The sequence below is a fragment of the Antedon mediterranea genome, chromosome 11 (assembly GCF_964355755.1).
Source record: "Antedon mediterranea chromosome 11, ecAntMedi1.1, whole genome shotgun sequence".
Classification (NCBI taxonomy): domain Eukaryota; kingdom Metazoa; phylum Echinodermata; class Crinoidea; order Comatulida; family Antedonidae; genus Antedon; species Antedon mediterranea.
Genome location: NC_092680.1, coordinates 9,442,204 through 9,467,423, shown reverse-complemented (window position 1 = coordinate 9,467,423; position 25,220 = coordinate 9,442,204). Strand labels below are relative to the sequence as shown.

The 25,220-nt window shown below is 33.4% G+C and overlaps 1 protein-coding gene across 1 annotated transcript; it reads right to left on the bottom strand.

The window, feature by feature from the left end:
- Positions 1 to 117: 117 nt before the first annotated feature.
- On the bottom strand, positions 118 to 24,478 carry LOC140062565 (integrator complex subunit 3-like). The gene is made up of 31 exons (XM_072108831.1): positions 24,326 to 24,478; positions 23,342 to 23,425; positions 23,059 to 23,142; positions 21,618 to 21,816; positions 20,409 to 20,475; positions 19,735 to 19,876; positions 17,486 to 17,615; positions 16,770 to 16,867; positions 16,636 to 16,683; positions 14,000 to 14,143; positions 13,768 to 13,855; positions 13,493 to 13,572; positions 13,195 to 13,286; positions 12,463 to 12,554; positions 11,914 to 12,048; positions 11,454 to 11,589; positions 10,663 to 10,726; positions 10,338 to 10,441; positions 10,065 to 10,109; positions 7,345 to 7,464; positions 7,061 to 7,157; positions 6,567 to 6,626; positions 6,376 to 6,444; positions 6,104 to 6,179; positions 5,700 to 5,813; positions 3,991 to 4,039; positions 3,390 to 3,560; positions 3,153 to 3,244; positions 2,558 to 2,630; positions 2,158 to 2,311; positions 118 to 1,613 (listed from the first exon to the last, which is right to left on the bottom strand). The coding sequence occupies exons 1-31, from the start codon at positions 24,401 to 24,403 to the stop codon at positions 1,542 to 1,544; spliced, it is 3,057 nt and encodes a 1,018-aa protein (XP_071964932.1). The 5' UTR covers positions 24,404 to 24,478; the 3' UTR covers positions 118 to 1,541.
- Between the last annotated feature and the right edge of the window lie 742 nt (positions 24,479 to 25,220).

Sequence of the window (25,220 nt, the reverse complement as noted above, 5' to 3'; positions counted from 1 at the left end):
GAAAACTGTGATTTTAAAGGGTTTTCCATAAAAAAAATACAATTAATTTTCAAAATAAGTAAAATACACTTTATTTACAATATATACAGTGTTTAGAAAAACAGTTAATGTATCTATTTTCAAGGAAAAAAACCTAATTTCATTTAATCCTATGTAATATATATTCCACTAGTATACTAAAAAGTAAAGATTATTCCAGAAATACTATATTCTTTTTTCTCTCTATTATAATAATAATACTCGTAATTATACCATATCAATATACAGTAGAACCTATCCTTTGTCAAGTTTGTGAAACAAAGGGCAATATGTTTAACTCTGTGGCTAACACATACATATTAAAGGGACACTTTACTGGGTCCTCTTAAGGAATTCTAATGTACAGGTAGTCCAAAAGTGTAGTGAAACAAAAATGGTTTTGCCACAAACTGCTTAGTAAATAATACTTGTACCGTAGAACTGTATTAATGTTAATGCAATGTTCAGAACTGTTTATACAGTAATACTACTATATAAATCTCACTCATTTACTTCATTATATTCATTAATTAATAAAGGCGTGTACATATTTATCATAATTTATCACAGTTCTTGTATTAAAACATTGACATAATAAAATGTGGTCTAGGCAGATTCAAATATCCCACTGGCAGGTTGACTGGTGTAAGGCTACAGTCACACTACAACCCCAAGCCAGGCTTCACCCAACTCATGTAGAAGATCATCCACAGAAAACAATAGAAAATACTTTTCACATAAACAAAGTAATTCTCAAAGTAGTATTTCAGGACTAAACAGGACCAACACTGATATAATTAATGTTGACATTTTGAATCCTTACACGATGATGTGTACTTCCATATAGTGATAATAAAGAAACTGGTTTCCCGGCTATATGGTAAGGAAAAGTTTGTTTTTAAACAGAAGTAAAATCTTGTAATATGCAACAAAAGTGTAGCCACTAAGGACATTGATATCTACAAACAAAAAGACTGGGTCATTTTAAATATGTTGGTGATCCCTGAGTAGTAGAGGTATGGCAGATTGGTAATTTAGGTGGAAACTGAAGAGAGTATTCCTATCACAGGATCTGTTTTACATGTGTTAAGTGTCCATTCTGTTGTACACTTTCATAACTGCACACTTATATTACATGGCTACAACTGTATTCTAAGCAAAAGTATATACTTCCAATTCTGGGGAAGAGGCATCATATTGTAAATTTTAAAAATAATGTTCCGAGATGAGGGACACCACTGTAACTGGCAACGGAACATGGAAGAATCATTAAAGTGGCCATTCTGAGTAGAGAAAATGGATACTGTTCTGAACAGTCATTGGCCTGCCATTCTGATGAGAGATACACTGGCTGGCTATTGACATCGAGTACTATTCTGAACAGAAACACTGGTTGCCATTTTAAACAGGCATTGGCTGCCATTCTGAACAGAGGAACGGGCTGCTATCATAAAATCATCAGGATGTTCTCTCATAACTGATTTCACTCTTTTATAATACCAGGTCTGTGTTCAAATGCTGCTTCAATCACTGTCAGATCCTGTTGCTGCTGCTGATTTCTTCCTTTTTTTTGGCTTTGGTTTTGTCTGTTCTTCCTGTTGATAAAACACAATCTTATAAGCAAATCACTAATTAATTTCTGTACACATTTAACAACTCGGTATACAGGTTTATCACATACTTCCTTAATAATACAAGTACAACACTCGTACTCCACAATCACACCCACAACTTTAGAGAGACCCCATTCACATCAATCCTGCAATACCAGAGTTTTAAATAAAACAAAAGGGAATAAATACACTAAATGTTTAACCCAGGGGTGACCTGACCACCACAGTTTAGAGTCGCTACCCTACACATTGGATCTCTGGTGTGTCTACAGTACGCTTCTAGAGTTTAAAGAACAGACTGCATTCAGCTGTTCAACTTTGGTATTTTGATTTCACACCAAACGGGTATTTGATGTTTGCTACATTAATGTTTAACTAGTGTTTTTAATATTAAATCACAGTGACATTAAGCAACACCTGTCATTTGAGATGCTTCCTCCTGCTTAAAACGAACGCTAACAATTTTTTTTTACATATTATTAGTTTGGCATTAAATAGATAATGTCACAAGATAGTGACGGATTACCTCTTCTGATTCTGATGATGAGTTTTCATTATTCAAAACTTGTTTTTTACTCTTTGGACTCGTAAACCCAGGTGACCGACGTGTACCACGTCCACTTCTCGTTGACCGACTAGAATCTTCAATGAAGTCTACTAGAGCAAATAGATCACTGTACCTAAATTCCAAGGAAACAAATGAATAATATTGTGGTGTGTACACAGACTAGCAAACCAGTATACCGAGAAAATATGCATGTGAATAGAAAGGCTTCACTATGGGATTTCTGCAACCACTAAATGTCACAAAGATGATATGAATTTACATGAATGTAAATGTGTTAACAGAATAAATGCATAGTTCAGTGACATTAAATATAACTGAATCATATGTAGATGTTTATCCCATCTAGTACACAACATACCTTGTTTTCTGTGCATCACTACATGCCTTCTGAATATGCTGGAGACCTTGTAATACTGGTTCTTGACTAAAAACTACAAGATTTCAAAATGTTATGCAAGGGGCAGTTCTAACAACAGTCATAATATCGGCACATGTTCAAGAGACTCCTTGACCATAGTCCTGGTGGTAGAACAGGTCTTCTACGGTAAGGAGGTCCAGTGCACACATCTGTCTTATGTGCATCATAAAGAACTCTGCTTAATGGTAATAAAGATTGTAACCTTATCATTTGCGGTATGGATTTTTATTTTATTTAACTTTCAAATGTGATCGGATATTTTCAGTTGCTACAACTGATTGCAATGCGATAAATATCTGAATAAGATTTTATTCATATGTAAATGTACAATATCGTAAGCTACACACCAAAAACCTCAAGACTACAATGCTTGATTCCCACTAGGATATAACACAAGTACGTAGAGCAATGCGAGACAAATCACAAGCTATGGATTATTCAAACTGTTGTTTGTCACCAGTCAACTCGCTTACGTTGCATTCCAAGTGGGAAACAAGCTGAAACAACATGGATGTTGTATAATTTATAGACTTACACATAGTTTGTCTGATTCCTGCTGCTTGCCTTAAAGCATCTAGATGTGCCAAAATCTGTGGTGGTGTTGGGTTTTGTAACTTAGGATTTGTCCTGTCACAACAAAAAAAAGTCCCATGTACAGTACTACAACAATCTGTGATGTTTTACTTGTGCCACGTATATAAGGCACAGTAGTTTTAAAATTTAAATTGCACTGTTGGTTATAACCATGGTGATGGAGATAAACATATCTTACCGCTGTCGTATTCGTTTGTTTGCCGTCGTTGACCTCATCATGAGTGTTTTGGTCTGTTCAGCAATGTGTTGTTCATCTTGGATGATCCAATTACAAAGGATTGCTGTGGCGAACCGGTCGCCATTTTGACCGTTCCGACACATCACAGGCCTCAGAAAGTCTAAAGAACACCTAAGGGTAAGTAAAATTTGTAATATTTAAAATTTGACCACTTTAAAATATAAAACACAGAGTTCCTATGAGGACACTATTTTTGCAATAGTACCCTGGGGGAAGTTAATCTCTTAATAGTAATTTAATAATAATAATAGTTCATTCTTAGCGCATATAAGCAAGCTCTCAATGCGCTGAACATTATTACCCCAGTAATTTTTTGGATCAAAAACGTATGGAAACATACGCCCATAATGCAGCTAGTAATCAGCTAGTATAAAACCCATTTTATAACCTGGGTGGAGACAGGCAAACGCAAGTAAAGTGTCTTGCCTACGGATACAAGCAATGCGGCGAGAGTTTGAATCGAACCATGATCAGTAATCCAGCATCCAACACACTGCGCCACACGCTCTTACAAAATTTAAAATGATGATTATATGCTTACCTTTCTAGTTTGAGCATCAGTAAAATACTAGCCAATGCTTCAGGATGATCTTCAAACAATAAAACAAAAAAGAACTAGATTTAATTCGTCACTATGACGAATTATAGGTTATATGCATTGATTTAAATAAAGATAATTGATTTTTAAAAGATATTTTGATTCATTGATTTTCTCAGATTCTTTAATTATTTATAATATATGATAGGACCTTGCTAACGCGAATACAATAGCCGGTATCACAATCCGATCAAAGATCCCTCTGCGTATAATGTCATAAACCACATTTGCTGTTACATAATAATAAAGACATAAGTTATTTTTTATCTAGATTTCATTATAAATCATGTGTATAATATATACACTAAGAAGTAAATTTGAACAAACAATACGGATAATAAAAAAAAAATCTTATTTCGTTTCCCAAGGTGAGACTCGATCTCGGTACCTTGAGTGCCATAGACACGAGCACACACCACCGAGCCATACACAACTGACTAAAAATTGTAGAAAAATTCCTCCGTGTATTTACTATGCAGTAACCACTTTGGTGCAGATAGATTATTACATACCGCAATGAATTATAATTTTTTACTATGATGACATCTCTAAAAATGTACAAAAAGGATGCACTGTCAAACTATATACTTTTAACTTTAATATATGAACTTTTGAAGGAAGAAAGTTAATGTTAAGTTTGTTATTTTGGCCTAAGAAAATGTCATAATTTGTTTGATTGTCGAAATGAATTTTTTTTAATTTAATATGCAATTAATTATGGCTTAATCAACTTTTGTTCCCTTAGTTTAATAATAAATCATACATAAGATACATACACTTCAAGAAAATGAAATAAAAAATATGTGTTCCCGAGCATTCTGACGATCTATATTAATTTTAAAATTTAGCATATTTTCACCATTTTGTTAACTTACACGTGCGTAGCCTGTCACTTTTGACGTGCTCGTATAAGGCAATTACGCGTTGAAAAGTGAATAAAATATGATGATATTATTAAAGAAAGGTTGTACAACCGAAATCGGACAAAAAGAGTGCGCATTAACGTATAACGCGCAGTGCGCGTGCAAAAATCTGCGCACTCATGGCAATTTTTTAAACGCTTAAAATTGCCTGAAACGTACTCTAATTTCATCGAAAATAAATTTTGACAATTTTGAACATTTTAAGCGCGCGTACGCAAGCGTTATATGCGCTACGCACGTAATTGTATTGCCATATGATGAAATATGACCTGAAATTTATGAGTACCAAATTTTGTTTAATTGTGATTCATGCTTGTGAAGATGTGATTACAAACGTGATTTCGTAAAATCGCGCGTAGACCGCGTAATTTTTGATTACGCATCGTGAAAATATAACCACATCGATTCCTGGCCATAAGGAATATACTCTGAAAAATTGACTTAGATAGATGAAACTGATATCAAGATAATTCACGGACAAAATAGTGCTAAGGAAAGAATAAATAAATAAATAAAGATTTTGACAGAATCAAGAGGTTATATGCATGATAATGCATATAACCTAATTACAACTGAGCTGAAAAAAGTCTCCTATCTTTTTTATATGGTATGCAAAAAAAACATTTCTATTCAATTCTTTCTAAAATGTATGATTAAAATTTGAAAAAATAGTAAATTATTCATTCTTATTTGGTGCTACTTTGAAAAAAAGTTAAACGTTAAACACACCCCGGTAGTTAAGCTTTGGTACAACTGTGATGAAGTGGTCTACTTCTATCTCATGGGCTGCTAATAATTGCCACACTATGTATTGCTCAAAAGTTTCCCAGCCAAGAGTCTCCTCTGAAACAGAAATTGATAAACAATCAACATCTCGTCCTTCAAATGGGACACTCATGTGAATGAAAAAATAGGGATTGTGTCCCATTGTAGTAAAGAGTAGAAATAAACAAACATAATGCTCAGACCAGAACACAGGGTTGATAGGGATTGTCTGGTTTGTGCCTTTTATATTCAATAATACATATCTTTACCTTCTTGTTTACTTATTATTTTGCTTGCTCACTTAATCTAAGGCCTTTTTTAATCACTCACATTCAGTAACACTTTATTAGTCCAAATAAGTAACTTACCTAAAACACTTGCTACAGACTCTTTCTTGAACATCTCCAGGCATCCTTCCATGATTTCACAGATAAGGTCTTGAAGCTGGTGAAAATATTATACAGGTATATAAAATATAGATAAAGATATAAAACTATTCTAGTATCTATAGTATAAAAGTGTAAAAGGTATATTTACATTTTTCCATGATAGTACTTAGAATAAAGCGCTTTGAGCATTTATTATTTAAATATGTGCGCTTTATAAATACTATTTAAAAATATGCTAGTTATTGACTTACTTGAGAAGGGTCTAATGATCCAGCTACTATATTCAAAAGATCAATGTTCTTAATAGTTGCATCTGGAAACTGAAAATTATATAGAGAAATACAAAAGATTAATTATATATATTGTTTCCAATTTAGGTACAGTAAATTTTATATAGTCCAACTTTCTATATATTAAAAAAATCAAAACCAAGTGTACTTACATTTGCATATACAGGTGGGATAAGAAAACACATCAGCCTAACGTTGTCCTCTTGGCATGTCTAAAACAAACACAAATTAGAATTTTTTATCTAATTTACAAATAAAATTGAGTAGGAAATTGATAAGATTGATCTTCAAACATTTGTGAATTTCCTTGTAAAAAGTAATTAGTTCACACAGAGGAGAGGTACATAACACTGAGGATCACAAATCAAAGCTCAAACAGTGTGCTGTTTTAATAAATGTAACAGTTTTAATAACCAGTACAGAATACATACCACCTAGAAATTACGTTATTTATTTTAAAATTAGAAATGTGTAAAATCTTCCTGAAATGGAGGGGGCAAGCCACACTTGAAAAATAATATTATACTATCTAGGCTAGAGTGGCAAACACTGAGAGGAAAACAATTTCGGATTTAAAAATGTCCTATGAATGTATAGCTCCTTAATAACAGTGTTTGTGAACAATCCCTGCCGTTGTTATTCTTACTCCAAAATCTTTAACTAAGCATTTTCCAAGGTCTTTGAGTTCTGTGTTCTTGCAAACTTCTTCATAGACAACAAGTTTATTTTCTGTTGTTTTCTTACTGAAATATAACATTTTATTGATTATTTTCCCATTCCAGCCACCAAGAAAATAGATGTAATAAATTCACACATCATCTGTATCATGGTTGATAGTGTTACAGTCATTTGACATGGTAATAACTTGTGTTTATCATAATTATCTTAAAATGATGATGATAAAGCATCAAATAATTAAATGAAACATACCTTGCTTGAAGGAAGTATAAAAGATGGTAGCCAATTTGTTTCTGTTTCTCATACATACAACATACTAAGGTTAATAATTCTACAGGGCATAATTCATCTTCATTCTCTTGGTTAAGGTTCCTACAGACAAGGGGAAAAAATAACTAGATTTGAGTTTGGATTACCCGCGCAAACGCAACATGCACGTTAAAATATGAATGCCAATAATTATTATGCCATCCTATGAATTAAATATGTTTACAGTGCTGAATTGTACCTATATTGTGTCATAAAGCATAACAGTATTTACGTTATGCCATCAGATAGACAAAATGTTTATATGAATTCATATCTACAATTCAACAGCTTCCATAATAAGTTTTAATCACACAAGTCATTTTTCATTCTGATGAGCTGTAACAGTTTAAAATATAGTGTATAGATGAAATTAAGTAACTCACTTTATTCTAATTTTTTGATATAACGTAATAAAAATGTTTCTAGTTCATGTGACAACAAATTTATTAGGCAAGGACATATTAAAATGAAGGAGAAAATGGGGTATGGTATGTATTAGCACGATGCGCTCTATTAAACAGGATTAACTAAAGCGACAAAAATACTATTCTTAAAATTTGAGTGGCCATATGATGTAAAAACATTCGGTAGATGTGAATTGAAATAGATTACAACTCATCGGCTTTTATAATAAAATTTTAAAAATGGATGTCACCAGCCATCCTGAGGAGCTATAATCGATTAAAAATAGCTATATTTTTGCAAAAATTTGCATTAAATTACCCATTTATAGCACACGATTATTAAAGTTTAACGTGCATGTGCGTTGTTAATTTGCAATCAAAGTTCATCAAAATGAATTAAATATACTAAAGAAGGTATGAAAAACAAAAATCAATTGAAAAAATTCTACGCTTTGTACGAGCTGTGCATGCGCAAAACGCAAACAAATTGAAATGTTCAAAATGGCCTGAAATGTTAAGAAATTGATTATGATTGAAATTTCAAATATGCATACTCGCATAATATTTTGCGTAGCATGCCATTTTTATCATGTCAAAAGTTGCTCCATATTATGAAATACACTTTCGTATAAAGTTTTACTGAAAAAAAATTTTTGTTCATAATTTATATATTAAGCAACCATAACATTTCATAAATGTAACTTAAGCTGCGCGACTCTAACGTCATATAACAAAGTTTCCTGCACATTTACAGCTTGAGGTCAATCTTTTGACAAAGTTATACAATCTTATGTTGACAAGAGAGATACAGCTGCAACAAAATTTTGGGAAAGAAGAATTAGAAAAAAAAAAGATCACGACAATACAAGAGGTTATCCACCAAGTGAGGATAACCAAAAATGGTAGTGATATGCCTAAATATGGTCAAAGTTTCGTAATTGTATGGCTGCCTTTCTAGCCCTGTTTGGCTAGGATTGTTTGGTCATTTGTTGACATAATTAATACTACAGTAGGTGTGTTTATGAAATCCAAATAAATATAATATTTAATATATTATAAAAAACAAATAAATGTTACTATTTAAAAGCCCATTGCCTTCATTTTTTAGATCTAATTTAAGGTCACAAACTTAATTTAATGTAAAAATAAATACTATATGGTCCTATTGAGATAACTTTTTTCATCTTTAATCTGTTAGAAAATGTGAAAAATAAGTTGATTCTAATAATTTAAGTGGCCCACTATAAATCCCAACATGTATTGAGCATGGATAGATATTTTCATTTTTCTTCTGTAATTAAACCACTTTTCGATCAATCATGAATGAGGCCAAAACAAATAGAAGACTCCTAACTTTTCACCAAAAATACCAGGTTTAAAAAAAAGACTGAAAGACAATTAATGCAGCAACTATGCAATGTAAGGCTAGGCCTATAGCTATCATGTTCGTACGTTACCGATGTTTTCCAGCTAGGCCTACAATACTAAGCCTAGCTAAGCTAGGCCTACAGACTGTCCAAGAGAGGACATTCACCGCGAGTTGCTTAGATAGTGCATTGTTTCTCTCGTTTTATAATAATTTACCATAAAACGTTTAAGGCAAGGAATGACCTGGTTTAGTGTTTTTAAAGTACTATATATGAATTATTTTTACAAAACGTCACAAATTGTTGGGAATGGGTCTTTAAATCCGATTCAAATGACAGGAATCTATTTTAGATGTTATATAAAACAAAAAATGAATATATTCGTGTAATGGTACAAATAATGGCATTTGGTGAATGAAGGTTATATATTATTAAAATAACCTTTCATCATTTACCTCATGCCATTATTTGTACCATTACACAAATATATATTCATTATTTGTATAACATATATATAGTGATATGAAATCATTGTCTCCATATACGGGCACATCACATTTACATCAAGTTTGATAGTGTAGCTTTAGATATGTAATGAATAAATGTGGATGATATATATCCTAAAAAAATTCTTTTAATTAAGAACTACTTAATCAAAATTTAAAAAAAGTTACACAGGTTGTTAAGAGATTATTCAGAGAGTTAGGCTTTGTTTATTAAAGGGTTATATTGATTATTTAGACATTGTGTTGATTAAGTTGATACATTTGGCTCTTAAAATCGTGCGGCCCATAATGATGTCATGCCTGAATAGAAAATCAACAAGGCATGACTCAAGAATCAAACGAATGAATGAGCAAAGATATGATTTATTTCAAATTTCGGTACTCACCTAAAAATTACAAAAATTGGTTTTCCTATTGAGTCTTCTATTGACCTGCATTGAAAGAAAATATGAACATTTAAGAGAAATCTGTGAAAAAAAAACAACCAAATACATTTCACCAGGCTTGAAAGTTCTTACCATTAATGGTGATTCATGGACATAAGGGTGACTGGTAATAATTATTATACCAACAGATTGGAAGAATTATTAATTATTATTAGCTCAGTGTTTAACTTAGTGCTTCATGTTAATAATATAAAACAAATGCAATTATCTTACTCTTCATTAATTTCTTGTGGTAGTAATTCGTTGGTAAAATGTGATTTATATAAAGTACAAAGAAACATAGCTAGTGGTCCCGCAGTATCAGCATCAAATGTGTCCTATAAACAGAAATAAATATAATATCATTAATTGACTGTAACAAAATAGATTCCATATTTATACAGCATCTTTTATGTCACTTTTCTACACTGAATGTTCAAATTCCAAGCTCCCTTTAATGATTTTATTTAGTCACTCCTTATACCACTGTGTTTCTTCCAAATCATGTTCCTTGTGCCCTATTCATTCAAAATGTTGCGTTAGGATGCTTAATACTTACAAATTCAAGAATAACTCCACACAGATTCTCCATTAATTCACACTGCCTTTCTGTATCTGCATTCCTGATGTGGATTGAAATAAAGAAAACATAACTAACATACTTTCATATAAAAACAATAATATTTGAGACAATGTAAAAGAAATATGTGTACCAGAAAATGTTTTTTTCAGTTCAATAAAAGCCTAATACTACCTTTCAATTAATAAAAAAAAAGATGAACGTAAATTGACAAAATATAATCTTTATAATGAATAGAGCAATGTATACTGGATTTTTACACATGCACACATTATAAATTTTGTATAAATTACTACCTCCTTCAGTCTACGGTCATAAAAAAAAGCTTTGTTGTTGTTCAAGAACAACAAAATTTATATTTTGATTTAGCTTTTCGCTTTTTTTTTAAATCTCTATTGAGATCCAGCCACTGATACCCACAGCATTGTCATTTTTTCAGTAATTTGCCTTTGGATTTATATATTTATATATATATATAAACACATCAGGCACAGAACATTAATTCTAAACCGCCCGGTGATATATTGAAATTTAATTAATTTGAAACGATAAGATGAGGAATTCTGTGAGAATGAGAAAAAGTTTCCCCAACCGAGATTCGAACCTGGAACCTTCTGTTTGGTATGCAGATGTCCTAACCATTAGACCACTGGGACTTTCATGGTATTGTTTAAACTCAATTGGATAGGTACTCTTTAACATTCTCAGCAGGGTATGGCGGAACAGCATTAGTCCTTCTATTGTACGCACATGCACCACAGATAGATTACCTTTGTTCATAAAGCTGCTCACAAATATCTTTAAGTTCGCCCTCAATTTGTTCTAGATATGATTCAATGTCGCCCTCATTCTCCTCCTCTTCTTCATTTATTGGACGGAAGATCCTTTCATCAATTTTACAGTTTGCTGCCGAAAACATAAACAATGATTGATAATGACACTACAATATATAATCATATATTTACAATTGCCTGGTGAATTATATATACTATTTACAAAAACATTTACAGGCACAGAATAACTCCCAAAGTGCCCAGAAATAAATAATAAAAATTAGTAATTAGCGCTTAAACAGTAATGATGAGAGTCTCTGAGGATAAAAGAGCCCCAACTGAGATTCAAACCAAGATTGGGGGTTTTCATAGTATGGTAAAAAAATATACTGCAGTATTTCTTCTGTAACAGTAAAAAATTAAATATAATTTGATTATGAAGAAACGATAAACTAACTTTTTTCCTCCTCTTCGTCATCACTGAATTCTGGTATTGTCTCTTCTTTGTGATTTGATGAGACAGTATCATCTTCTTTCTGCATTGATGTTTGTCCACTATCAATCAATGCTGGAGGTTCCTTGGCTGGTGGTGCTATCAAGAATTATAGCACAATCAGTTTAGTATAACAGTATTATTTATATTTGTTATAGCAATTAGCAGCAGTTCTTACATACTGAAAATGGTGATTAATGAGTAGTGTGGATAGGAGATCAGGGAATGAAGGAAAATCCTCGGAAAAAATTATTTTAAAAAGTCTTTTATTACTATTGCTTTCGATTTGCTAAGACCTAGAATTTGGTTGTTTTCCGGACCTATAATCTGCCAAAAGTGTTTGCAGGAATGTAGTGAGCCTGCATCATGCACACAATGAAATGGCAGCTAGTTTCTATGTTGCAAAAAATTGAAAGCTTGTAACGGCTATGAGTAGTCACTGGTTAAACCCAGGGGCCACAGAGCCTAAGACACTCCACATCATGTATGGTACATATAAATACAAGATCTTACTGTCTGGTGTACAAAACTCTGAAAACGTCTCCCTAATCATGGCTCGCAGTTCCTTGTCCAATTTAGAATTGTCAAACAATGGTGACAACGATCTATAAAAATGCAGAGAAATGTTGATTTATTTATGACTACATTATTAACTTACACGCTCCTCCTCCTAAAATAAAATGATGACTTTTTAAAATTAATTTTTGACAAACTATAAATAAATCATTAATATGATAGTTCGTTGAGTGTAAACCAGTATAACTTATTTATACCTTACGTTTCGTCTAGCTGTCAGTTTGACTTCTTCAGTTGCTATGCATTTTGATGCTGTTTGGCCTCCTTTCCAGCCACTAGGTGTTCGATAAATAAACTGAAACTGAAACTAGGTGTTTTTGGTGTGTAGCTCAGGGGACCAGTCGTCGGGAGTTGTTCATAAATATGTGAAAGTTGGTGCGCGCCTTTGTCTCTATTCATCTTTTTATATAGAAACTGAAGAAGTCAAGCTGACAGCTAAACGAAGCTGCCTTGAAACGTAAGGTAAAATATAAATTATACTGGTTTACACTCAACGAACTATCATATTAATATACCAATAGAAGCCACAACAAAATGTTTTCACTAAATAAAACATTAACAAGCCTTTTCATAGGACCTTTTATTCCTTAATTTATTGATTACCAGAAACATGAATAAGTAATTGATGAACTACTGTACTCCAACACATTAGACGATTGGAATACTTACGAAAGAACTCTTTTTTCTAGAATAGCTCGAAGAGAACAAAAAACACCTTGACGAATCTGACTCTCCAAAGCTGGATAAAAATTTGAAATAATCTACAACAGGAAACAAATTACGTAAGCAAATTGTACTATAAAAAATGGTTCAAATGAATTCATTTCAATCACTGTTGTTTTTAGGAAAGAAGCACTTGTCATGCCTAGATACAAGCAAACAAAAATCCCATTAATTCCACCACTTAATTTTCATCACATTTGACCTAGCTAGGTTCACAGAGTTATATACAGTAGTAGTAACTTACCCTACATAAGAAATCAAGAAGTGTAGCTGTTATTGCAGGATGAGACCTCATTGAATGGTGCATTACAAGTATTGCTGGCTCTATCATAAATAAAAGAGAAAATAATGTTCAATAAAATAAACAAAAATATCTTATTCGAAGAATAAATGTGTTTAGTATACATATTTGAAGAAACATACTATGTGTAATTTGGGACTTAGAAAGATGAGATAAGAGAAGATGGCCTTCTGTGCAGAAACAATAAAACAATTTTTTTCCTTTCGGACTAATCTTACCTATATCCATAATGTTTCCCTTTGGTGAACTAAACACAAGCCAGTCATAGAAAAGAGCTAATTTGGCACTAGATGCAGCTACATTTGACTGAAAAAAAATACACCAAAAAATAACAATTTAGCATTTTGTTAAATTAATTTCAATTTATTAGATAAATTTAATGATACACAACAAATTAAAACTGGTTAATTGTAACCCAATATGAAATGTTCATATATGCTTCATACTCACAGTACAGGTAGTAAGTAACCAACCAATCACAGCCCATCTCTGTATCACATCCGAACACAAGATGTCATTGGACGGATGAACAACTCCACAGATATATCGTATCAGGTCACAACGCAGTGATTGACTTTCAGGCGTTGATAAGTACTGCAAGCATAAGTCAAAATGTTTTAATACTGTAAAGCCCAACATTTTCGGGGCCCTAAATTTTCGCTATTTTACATTTCTAACTATTTCGCCGCCTTTTATTTTTGTGATTTGAGTTTCTAGTCGTCTTCTATAATTTGTCAAATGTATTTCATTCCCGCGATTAACGTCAAACAATTGAATAGCGTCAGTAAAATGACTGAATATGAGATTGTAAATTTAGGAATGCAAATAAATAAATGTTTTGACTACACAGTGGGAGAGGAACGTGCTTAATAGGCTCTTAAGATAGTGAAAACCCCCCCATAATTAATGTACTCTACCAAATTTTTGTTTGTTTTTATAACAACAAACAACGCCTGCCAGATCATGCAGTGAGGAATCTCCACCCACACTAAGGTGTGAGGCGATGGTATTTTTGCCGTTTACTTCGCATGTGGAATAATCATTTTAAAGACACATTACAGATTATTCAATGACAAAGGATTCGTCAAGCAAGTACAGCATACATTTAATAAAATACCTAAAAAATGCCGTAAGCTTTTTTATTCCAATTCTATCATTATTTTAGCGATTAATCCTCCATGGTGCCATGCTTCTCAATCAATGAGGAATTTCATCGTTTTTAACGAAGCGCAATTTTAGTAGAGCCTAGCATTTTCGGACGGTTGTAATTATTTTATTGTTTTAATTACATCTGACCTAACAATAAAGGATTGTAAATGTTTCAAGGAATACACAATTTTAACGTAACTATTTTATATTTTTTTTTTTTTTTTTTTTATTCGACTTCTCACTAACTCAGTTAGTGAAGGATCTGGACCAACAGGTGGTAAACACCTCTAAAACGGTCCAGTCCCAATTTGCACAGTGGTTGTGTGTGACAGTGGCTGTGTTTGTGTGGACTAGTACACCGGGGTAACCCCCTACTCGTCTCGAAAGATGTACTAGGTTCTTTAAAGTGCGCATGAGCTATGTGTACACTGGACCTACGGTTTATAGTCCTTATCCGAGAAGACTCGTTCTACCACCAGAACCATGGAGCGAGTGAGCCTCGAACCCTTGCCGATGTTATGGCTACGTAATTACGGTTCCACTGTCTTAACCGCTCGGCCACTCACTCGCAATATTCATTTTGTCCATAATTCTATTGTCTAGGCCTAGACAATAATAATAGGCCTACCTAAACTAAGCCTAGGCCTGATCGACTCGTAACAACATCGTGGGCAATTTCATGATTTTTGTGTGGCCTTTATTTTTGCGATCGTTCTTCTATTAAATTAAACATTTTGGGCTTTGCAGTATCTCTATTACAAAGTAGCTTTTCATTTTCCTGTAAGTGAATTGGTCAGATGTCATTCTTCCCTTGGACTTGAATCGAACGCTAGCTATTAGGGGTGTCACGAAATCTAAGACCCCCTAAGACCTAAGATCACGAAAGCTAACCCAAGACCTAGATTACAAATTCTAAGGTATACTACAGCCAAAAAACAATACTTGTTTATCCATACATAATTTTAAACATAGTAGGTTTCATTTATTACCATAAATATAATTAAATACTTACCACAAAACATAGATAAATTCACATTATTTTCGCCCGTTGAGTAAATGTATATTTTTTCTTTACAACAAACAAACTTTACAGGTTGTTTGTTGGTATATAGTTACTCCATTGTGTTGGTTCGGAGGATGTTTTTTTTTCGCACCTGCTTTGTATTTTGACTCCAAATTTGTTAACTAACTTTATCCTGAATACCACACCTTTAAATTAGAACTTATAAGTACTTTAAGAAGGAGAAACACATAAAAACAAATAAATAAATCCTTTAAATTGATGATTTGTTAGGCCCTAGGTCTAGTCATGCAAAATTCGCAAACAGTATGTGTGCGAGAAAAACGTCTGTAAAATCATCAATTTAAGAATTTATTTGTTACTTTTTATGTGATTCTTTTTCATAAAAGTGCTAATTCTAAGGTGTGGTATTCAGAATAAATGTTTGAGTTAAAATACAAGGCAGGTGCGAAAGGTAAATATTTGTAATCTTAGGTCTTGGGTCTTAGCTTTCGTGATCTTAGGTCTTAAGGGGTCTTAGCTTTCGTTGTCTTAGGTTTCGTGACACCCTAGCTATTAGTGTGATTTTCGTGTAGCCTTTATTTCCGCAATCGTTATTCAATCTACGTAAACATTTTCAGCTTTACAGTATCTCTATTACAAAGTAGCTTTTCGTTTTTACTGTAAGTACAGATGTCATTCTTCCCCTGGGCTCAAATCTAACGCTAGCTACTAGTGTGAGCTCTTTGGTCTAGAGGTATAAACGTGGTTGCAATGTTTGGAAGTATGTTGGATGCTTTCATTAGAGAGCGTCATTGCCATTCCAGGTATTGTTTGTGTGTAGAGTGTTCAACCAACAATTCTCCTTTTCTGTCAGTATATCGTTTACCCAGGTAAAACTAGGCTCAAAGATATTTATTTAGAATTTTGTACATACCTGTTTCTGGAACCAATCTTGGTATCGTTTTTGTTGACCAAATTTCACCTTGAAAAAAAAAATGTTTTGTAGTCCTGTCTAATGTTAACTTTTACAATATTTAGATTTCTAGAATGGAAAAATGTCAAAAATACCTTTGAAGTTAAAAATACCAGTTTCTTTTCCATATCTGGTGTTAACCGACACGCCAAGTACTTTGGTGATGTTCTTTGTGATAATAACTGCATAATGCCTGAAAACAATTAACATTAGCTCTCAATGATTTTTGTAACTATTTTTATAGTTATACGAAACAAGTCTTCAACATTGAAACAGCGGTAAATAAAGTTCAATGGTTAGCATTGATTGAGTAACCTCATATTTTATGCGGTATTTAAAACTATTTCATTTTAATGATTTTATCACACTCTCAAATAAAGCAGTATAATCTTTTGATTTTTTGCCTTGTGATTAAATACTCTGTTTAATTTTCGCCAAGAGAATGCAGAACAGTTGGACGAATTTGTGTTGAACTAACAGAGATGTTCAGGTAAGCTACGGATCATGTCAAATTTATTGTACTACAGTTACTGCAGTAACAACCATCTGTTACTGCAATAACATGTAATTTTAGCTTGTTTCAATGTAGAAGTTGATGAGGCAGTCACTGTTATAACAGTTGGTATGGTTGTCCTAAAAAAGAATAATTATCAGTTGCAAAAAATGTAATTACTGCAGTAACTACAGTAGATTAATTTTGACATGGTCCCTGACTTGCCTGAAAAAAGTTACTGAAGGGGTTATTTGTGTTGGAAAGCATATTTTATACGTTGGAATGTATGCTGTAATAAATAACCAAAAATAAAAATACCTGTAAATTGTGGACCAAGGGATTGTGGGTTATGTAAAATATCAAACCAGAGTTTCTCAAATTCTGGTATCTTAGCAACATTCTGTAAAAGCCTTAGTAAATCTCGACCAATCCTACAACATACTGAGAACTTAAAGAAAGAGAAAAATAAATGAATTTACTTCTACATTTTGCAAATAATTTAAATCTATAACTAGAATTAGAATACTTAGACAGTGCATCATTTTTTTTAATGTTTAAAGATGACATCATAGTAACAAAATATGATTCATTGCGGTATGTAATAATCTATCTTCACCAAAGTGGTTAGCATAATAAATACACACTTCAACTTTTAGTCAGTTTGTGTATGGCTCGGTGGTGTGCTCGCGTCTATAGCATTCAAGGTAACGAGGCCGAGTCATCCCTTAATGTTTTTTTATATTGTTATTTGTTCAATTTTATTTGCATAAATTACAGTACACTAGATGGCACGCTCGCTTCGCTCGTGTACCATCTAGGTCGTGCCCACAGATGGTTCTCGAATACACAGTATTTTCCAGCGAGAAAAAAATGGAGATTTCAAATGTACGTACTGCAGGACTATAATACATTGTCGTTTACAGAAACGAATAAATATACACGATGATTTATGTAGTCAGCTAAAATTAGCACCCTGGGAATTACTTCCGAGAGAGAGAAACAAAATGAGTCAAATTTTTTTATTTGGACTCATTTAAACAAACCCAATTTGTGTTTTGTATGTAACATTAAGGGTTGAGGGATGGGGGAAGAAGATAGGTACAAAGAGGAAACATTTTACAATATATTCTTATCCACTCAGTAACGAAATATTGTTTTTAATGTTTTATAGGCCTATAAATAATAATATACCACTAAATACAGTAAAACATTTACGATTTAATACTTTGTTAAAACTCTCACTGTCATAGTCGATTGAAATAGTAAAGTACATGTAACGATACACCACTACGTACGTTTATATATTTTTAAATTATTAATTAATACAAACGTTGAGAAGCAACTGTCAGTAATAACGTTTATTTATTTGTATATTATATGTTTATAATCTAACAGTAGGGCCTACCCACACTCACAGTAATAAAGTTTATTTGTATATTTGTTTATATTATATCTAACAGTACCAACACTCACAGTAAGAAATTTGCGATTCAAATTGCGAACAAAAGTGGTTAATACCTTAACAGTATTGTACAGCATTGCAATACTATTTATGTTTATTCTCCAAGGGGGCCCATAAATCTAAATCTATACCTCTATGGTTAAACCAAATAATTTGGAATGTTCCATTCATCACAAATCAATACATTTGTAAAAACGTATATTACATGTATCAAAATAGCATTTTTTAAAGAAAATCGGCCTGTCTTCAACATTATGATGCTGTACTCAAACTGTTCAACCGATTTTCAGCTATTAAAAACAATTATCGTAGGAGGAGATAGGAAAATGCGAAGTGTCCTCGTATTATTGTGTGCGGGTATTTTTCAAATTGACATCCATTAGACAGTGTATACCACGATCGGAAAACACCCCTATTTGGGGCAAATCGTTGAACCTAAATTCGTTTTAATCGTCAATAACTAATTATCGAACTCAATTTAATTAGTAAACAGGGTTACATCAGGTGGTTAAAATTAGTACCGAAAGTACGAACCAACTTTATATACCATCGAGTAAACATTCTAGAAATATGATTTATAATGAACATTTTTTTAAAGTAACTCTTTATTATTATTATTTAACAAGGATGGTTTATTATATGCGGAGGGATCTTTGATCGGATTGTGATACCGGCTATTGTATTTGCGTTAGCAAGATCCTATCTTTCATATATTGTAAATAATTAAAGATTCTGAAAAAATCAATGAGATAATTGTTACACAAATTTGTACAGAGAGAAATAAATAAGAATAAAGATTTCATACAATAACAATAGGTGATCATCTAAATGATCACCTAATGAATCACAGGTTGTACAGTACATGAGGTACATTTGTATTCTTAAATAATTATTATTATAATAATATAATCAAAGAGGCGATTTAAAAAGCATGAACTCTTTAGCAATTGAAGTTTGATTACCCCTCGGCTTCGAGATTGATTGACTTTGTTTTGTGATGTGTCTCCCAAGAGGAAACCATAGGCCAATCAACGGCCTAACACAGAAGTGGGTACCTCTATTAAAATTAAAATAAAACAGTGCCATCTTAACCTGCCATGCTTACCTTTGACCTGAGGAGTGAAATACAGAAATCAACCTCTCTCTGTTTGAGTGGTACCAGCATTGCACTACTGTGGTCCTCAATAATTCTTAAATATGTATACAATGCCATATTTGTCAACACTGGGTACTTTTCTAACCATGACCTTAATAAAGATAAACACAGTTTTTAATAACAATTCAGAACATACAGAACCAAGCTCACTCACATTGTGATGCAATGCTAAGCAGGTTGGCCTATGAACTTATTTTATTATGGCACAGTCTTGTTCTGCTTTAAAATAGGTGGCTGGTTGGGTTGGTGCTTCTAGTAGGATAGTGTGTCAGTCCCTGCTTCCTGCTTGGATACACCGCTGACTGACTGACCACTTTTCGCATGTCAGTATGTCAAAATAATACAATGCATACAAAGTGCAATAATGTTTTTATTATACAAAATAAATACATTTATTGGCCACAATTTTAAGGTAAGGAATGTATCCGAATATGTTTCATGGAATATTCATTTTTTACTTGAAAAATTGAAAGAAAGAAAAGTAAATGGCAAGTCCAATGATTGCTAAAGAGTGATTATCTATAGATATTTTCAGAACTGCAGCTAATCAGACCATAATAAGTAAATGAAAGGACATGAAGATAATTTTATTATACCAAATATTTAGTACAAAATCAACTTACTTGTTTTCTGTAAAAATATCCAAAAGATTCTCAGCTAGCCATACATTCTTTGCACTTACATCACCACCTACAAAATATTCAATAGTTTTAAAGAAAATGACCCAGCTGAAAATGGTTGTCCTTTAAAGCTCTGTCTACACTAACAAAATGTGATATGCCCATATATGAACATGATGAATGATGTCATATCACAACCATATTTGGGCATATCACTACCACATTTGGGCATATCACTACCATATTGGGCACATCACACTTTTTTGTCAAAGTAGTGCGTTAGTGTAGACAGAGCTTAAGTCGCTCTTATCTTAACCAAAAAACCCTGTAAATATATTACTTAATTGAGTCATACCAGGCACATATTTGAAATAGATGGTGGAAGATCGTGACAATGCATTGCCTCTTAGGGCCTGTTCGTAGGGGTTGAAAATACCAGCTTATTCCCGATTTCCGTTCGCGTGATCCAATTAACTTTTGCCTCAGGCTACAAAAAATTCGAGGCAAAATGTTCACCAAATTTGCAGGTTATTTCAGCGATAATCCAATTATACTCGGCCTTCGAGGATAATAAATCTCCGATAGAGGCAATGTGTCAAATTTTGACAAACGTTCGCTGCCTAGGCCCGTCATTTCTCCTACGAAGCTCTTCCATACACGCTTCGAGAGCGATCGTCAGCTGGTGCTGTCCTTGTTGGTGTAGACCGCTTACTTAGTAGGCCTAGCTGGTCGGTGGTGTTTCTGTCGTGTAACATTGGGCTCAAATTCTTCGTCAAGGAGTAAAATAATGGTCGTCAGGAGAAGGCATATTTAGGCAGGATTATCGGCGTTAAGAGGCATAAGGTTTGTCGCAAGGATAAGCAGTGTAAAAGGTAGCAAGTAATTGTTATTGTAAAGAAAGATCGCGAGTAAAAAATATACAACACGAAACTAGCGTGCGAAAATTGGGTCGTAGGTTGTAAAGACAACTGACCTTAAAACGTAATTTCCGGTTTGTGATTTGTCGATTAAGCATTTAAGCGGTTAAATATTTCAAGTACGAACAACGCTCAATTTATAACCCGAGGCATGGGTGAAATTAAGCGCTTATTTTAACCACCGTACGAACACGACCTTACATTTTTGTTTGGTATATCTTTAGATTAAGCATGAACCTATTTTATAGTACATATGATTACATGATTGTGTAAATAGTATTATCTGTTCATTTACCAGCTATTTGTTTAATCAGTGAAGAACAAACATTATCAATTCCATTGACCCCATTATTGACCATTTCTTTGGTGTACCAGACAACTTGCGTCCTTGAAGACTCTATCAGCTTAGGATACCTTTCAATGATGATCTGATTTAACCTGGACCATGCAGTAGCCATGCCATCACGGGAAACAAGTGTTAAATCACGGTAGGACTGTGAAGATTATGAAAAGAAATTTAATAAACAGAAATGAATGAAAAAAATAAAGTAAAAAATGTATCAATGATGACCACACGTTTCATTATTCATGTCTGTCGTCGGATTCATGAGTGAATTTCAGGGGTAAGTTTAAGTTCATCTCATTCATCTGAGTTCATCTCATCTGTTTCAGCGATAAGTTCATTTTATCTGTTTCAGGGATAAGTTCATCTCATCTGTTTCAGGGATGAGTTCACCTCATCTGTTTCAGGGATGAGTTCACCTCATCTGTTTCAGGGATGAGTTCATCTCATCTGTTTCAGGGGTGAGTTCATCTCATCTGTTTCAGGGGTGAGTTCATCTCATCTGTTTCAGGGGTGAGTTCATCTAATCGGTTTCAGAGATGAGTTCATCTCATCTGTTTCAGGAGTGAGTTCATCTCAGCTGTTTAAGGGATGAGTTCATCTCATCTGTCTCAGGGATGAGTTCATCTCATCTGTTTCAAGGGTGAGTTCATCTAATCTGTTTCAGGGATGAGTTCATCTCATCTGTTTCAGCAGTGAGTTCATCTCAGCTGTTTAAGGGATGAGTTCATCTCATCTGTCTCAGGGATGAGTTCATCTCATCTGTTTTAGGGATGAGTTCATCCCATTTGTTTCAGGGGTGAGTTCATCTCATCTGTTTCAGGGATGAGTTCATCTCATCTGTTTCAGGGGTGAGTTCATCTCATCTGTTTCAGGGGTGAGTTCATCTCATCTGTTTCAAGGGTGAGTTCATCTCATCTGTTTCAAGGGTGAGTTCATCTCATCTGTTTCAGGGGTGAGTTCATCTATTCTGTTTCAGGGGCGAGTTCATCTCATCTGTTTCAGGGGTGAGTTCATCTCATCTGTTTCAGGGGTAAGTTCATCCCATTTGTTTCAGGGGTGAGTTCATCCCATTTGTTTCAGGGGTGAGTTTATCTCATCTGTTTCAGGGATGAGTTCATCTCATCTGTTTCAGGGGCGAGTTCATCTCATCTGTTTCAAGGGTGAGTTCATCTCATCTGTTTCAAGGGTGAGTTCATCTCATCTGTTTCAGGGGTGAGTTCATCTATTCTGTTTCAGGGGCGAGTTCATCTCATCTGTTTCAGGGGTGAGTTCATCTCATCTGTTTCAAGGGTGAGTTCATCTCATCTGTTTCAGTTTATTATGCTACAGAATACTCAATAGCCTCTATATTTATGGAGATAAACAGTAGAAAAAAAGCAGTAACATTTACCTTAGGAGCGGCTGATGGGTTAGTCAAGATGCTGTAGAGAAGACCAAGAGTTATCTCCTCATGCTGTTGCATACTTTTACATGCCTGCAGTAAAAAAACAATTGAAACCTTTAAATATATTCAAAATTACATTTTTTTTTTTAATCCAGTATAGGAATTGACGTTTTTAAAAACAATTTCAGCTTGAGTTAGGAGTCTACTTTGGCTTAGCAGCATATACCAATTTAATTTCCCAAAATTCAAAAATAATAAATGTTGTACATTATTTATATTAAATACTTACCGCAGCGTTGAGAGAATCGTGAGCCTCGCGCTCTGACAGGTCTGTGGTGAGCTTTGTTAATAACTCATAACCACGCTCCATTCTCTGAAGTTTAGAAAAATACATTGTATTGATGTACAATTATTCACACTTTTAACATAATAATATTAATAATAAATATTTCTGTACAGTATTTTGAATAACAAATGCTTGAATATACTATTATAGTAACTGAAACAAGGGATTCCTACTTAATTATATTAAATTTATCTATTCATTTCTTCTGTATACTGAGTGACCTCTTCTTACCCTTCTTATTAATAAGGAAGGATCACTGCAGGCATGTCCAGACATAGTGTTTAAACAAACATGCAATTTCTATATGAAATAATATGTCACAACCTAAATGCATCAAGACAGGCTAAATAACCTAATCTCATTCTAAATTATCTGTAACAATTTTGTTGGCCAACTATATATGGCGTAATAACAAAATAATGATGTAAAATAATAAATTGGTAATTATTAATATTAAATGATTAATAGTTGCAGTTTTACACAATAATGTTACATAATCTTGATTCTTGTACTAAGAGAGAGGGAGATGTTCCGACTTAGCCTACTGTAGAGTTATAGAGTGTTATTTAGTAAATAAATACAAATTAGAGAGACACAACAAAGTGAGCAAGTGAGTGCGAGTGAGTGGCTGGCATTTCCTCCAAAAACAGGATTAATCCATTCTAACAAAATCTCTATATTTTTTTCATAGAAACTGTAAATAGTAATCGCTACAGGTCACACACACAACATAAATAAACAAAATGAAACCATTGTTATTATATAGGCCTAGCCTTATAATATCCTGCGTTATAATGAACGGGGACTACCGTATATTTCGCCCAGTAGGTTACGAGCGTGATACACACTTTAAGTTTATCGCCACATTCTGAGGCCTAGGAAAACATATGCTTAAAACTAACATAAAATGATAATATTTGTTAATACCTCTTCGAGTTCATCTTTAGTGTCTATTATTGTTGAAATGAACAGTTTCGACTTGGCTAGAGCTTTTTTCTCTTCCATTTTTTAATTTACAAAAACAACACAAACACCGACAGCCTCACAACCTTACCGCTGCCTTCGAACCTGACGATTGAGCGCAGAAAACAAATTACAATCGATTTTTACCCGATTTGATGTTTATGCATGATATTGGGGGCGGGTTTATAATTCGCTATTATGATTGGTTGAAATTCTTTTAGACCGTCTCATGGTTTCAGTCTGGTAATCAAGTATGAACTAAAATTAACAAGGCCATTACACAATTATAATATAGCGCTGCGTTGCTGTTGCTAGGTCCCATTCTACAAAACTACGCTCCCTATAAAATCCCATCATGGACGCCATTCGAGTCGACAAGTCATTAGCCACAATTTACCCAGTGAGCTGTTGTTACAGATCTAGTCCAGATCCCTATGTATTTTCGTGTGCAGATCATGGGGAAAGTGTAAACATTGTGTTTTATGAATATTTGAATCATGCTGGTTATAAAAACCCATGTTGTCAAATTTCTAAAATTCATCTTTGACCTCTGACCTCAATTTGAATGTTTTGACCCATTGTAAACAAAATGATCATATCTTTGCAACGCTTAGATTAAATGAAATAATTTTAGTGTCAAATTATTTGGGAGATGCATATTAATATTCGTTCTAATGGAAAAGTTTGTCCAAAAATGGCTGGAAGTATGATTTTTGGCATATTTGACCTTTGACCTACATATCATATAACTCCGCAACTAATAGTTGGACAAACTTTAAATAGGGCTCAAATTAATCTGAAGGTATATGTTTCTATTCAGTCTAATAAGAACTTTTACAAGAAAATGACCCGAAATATT

Bases quoted from the DNA above. Each gene is read 5' to 3' on its own strand.
- LOC140062565 (XM_072108831.1), bottom strand. From the start codon at position 24,403: ATGGAAGAGAAAAAAGCTCTAGCCAAGTCGAAACTGTTCATTTCAACA. The intron at 16,684-16,769 runs GTATTTTTGACA...TTTTTTTTCAAG, and splicing joins TGGTATTTTTAACTTCAAAG to GTGAAATTTGGTCAACAAAA. The intron at 2,631-3,152 runs GTAAGTCTATAA...GAAATCTTGTAG, and splicing joins AGGAATCAGACAAACTATGT to TTTTTAGTCAAGAACCAGTA.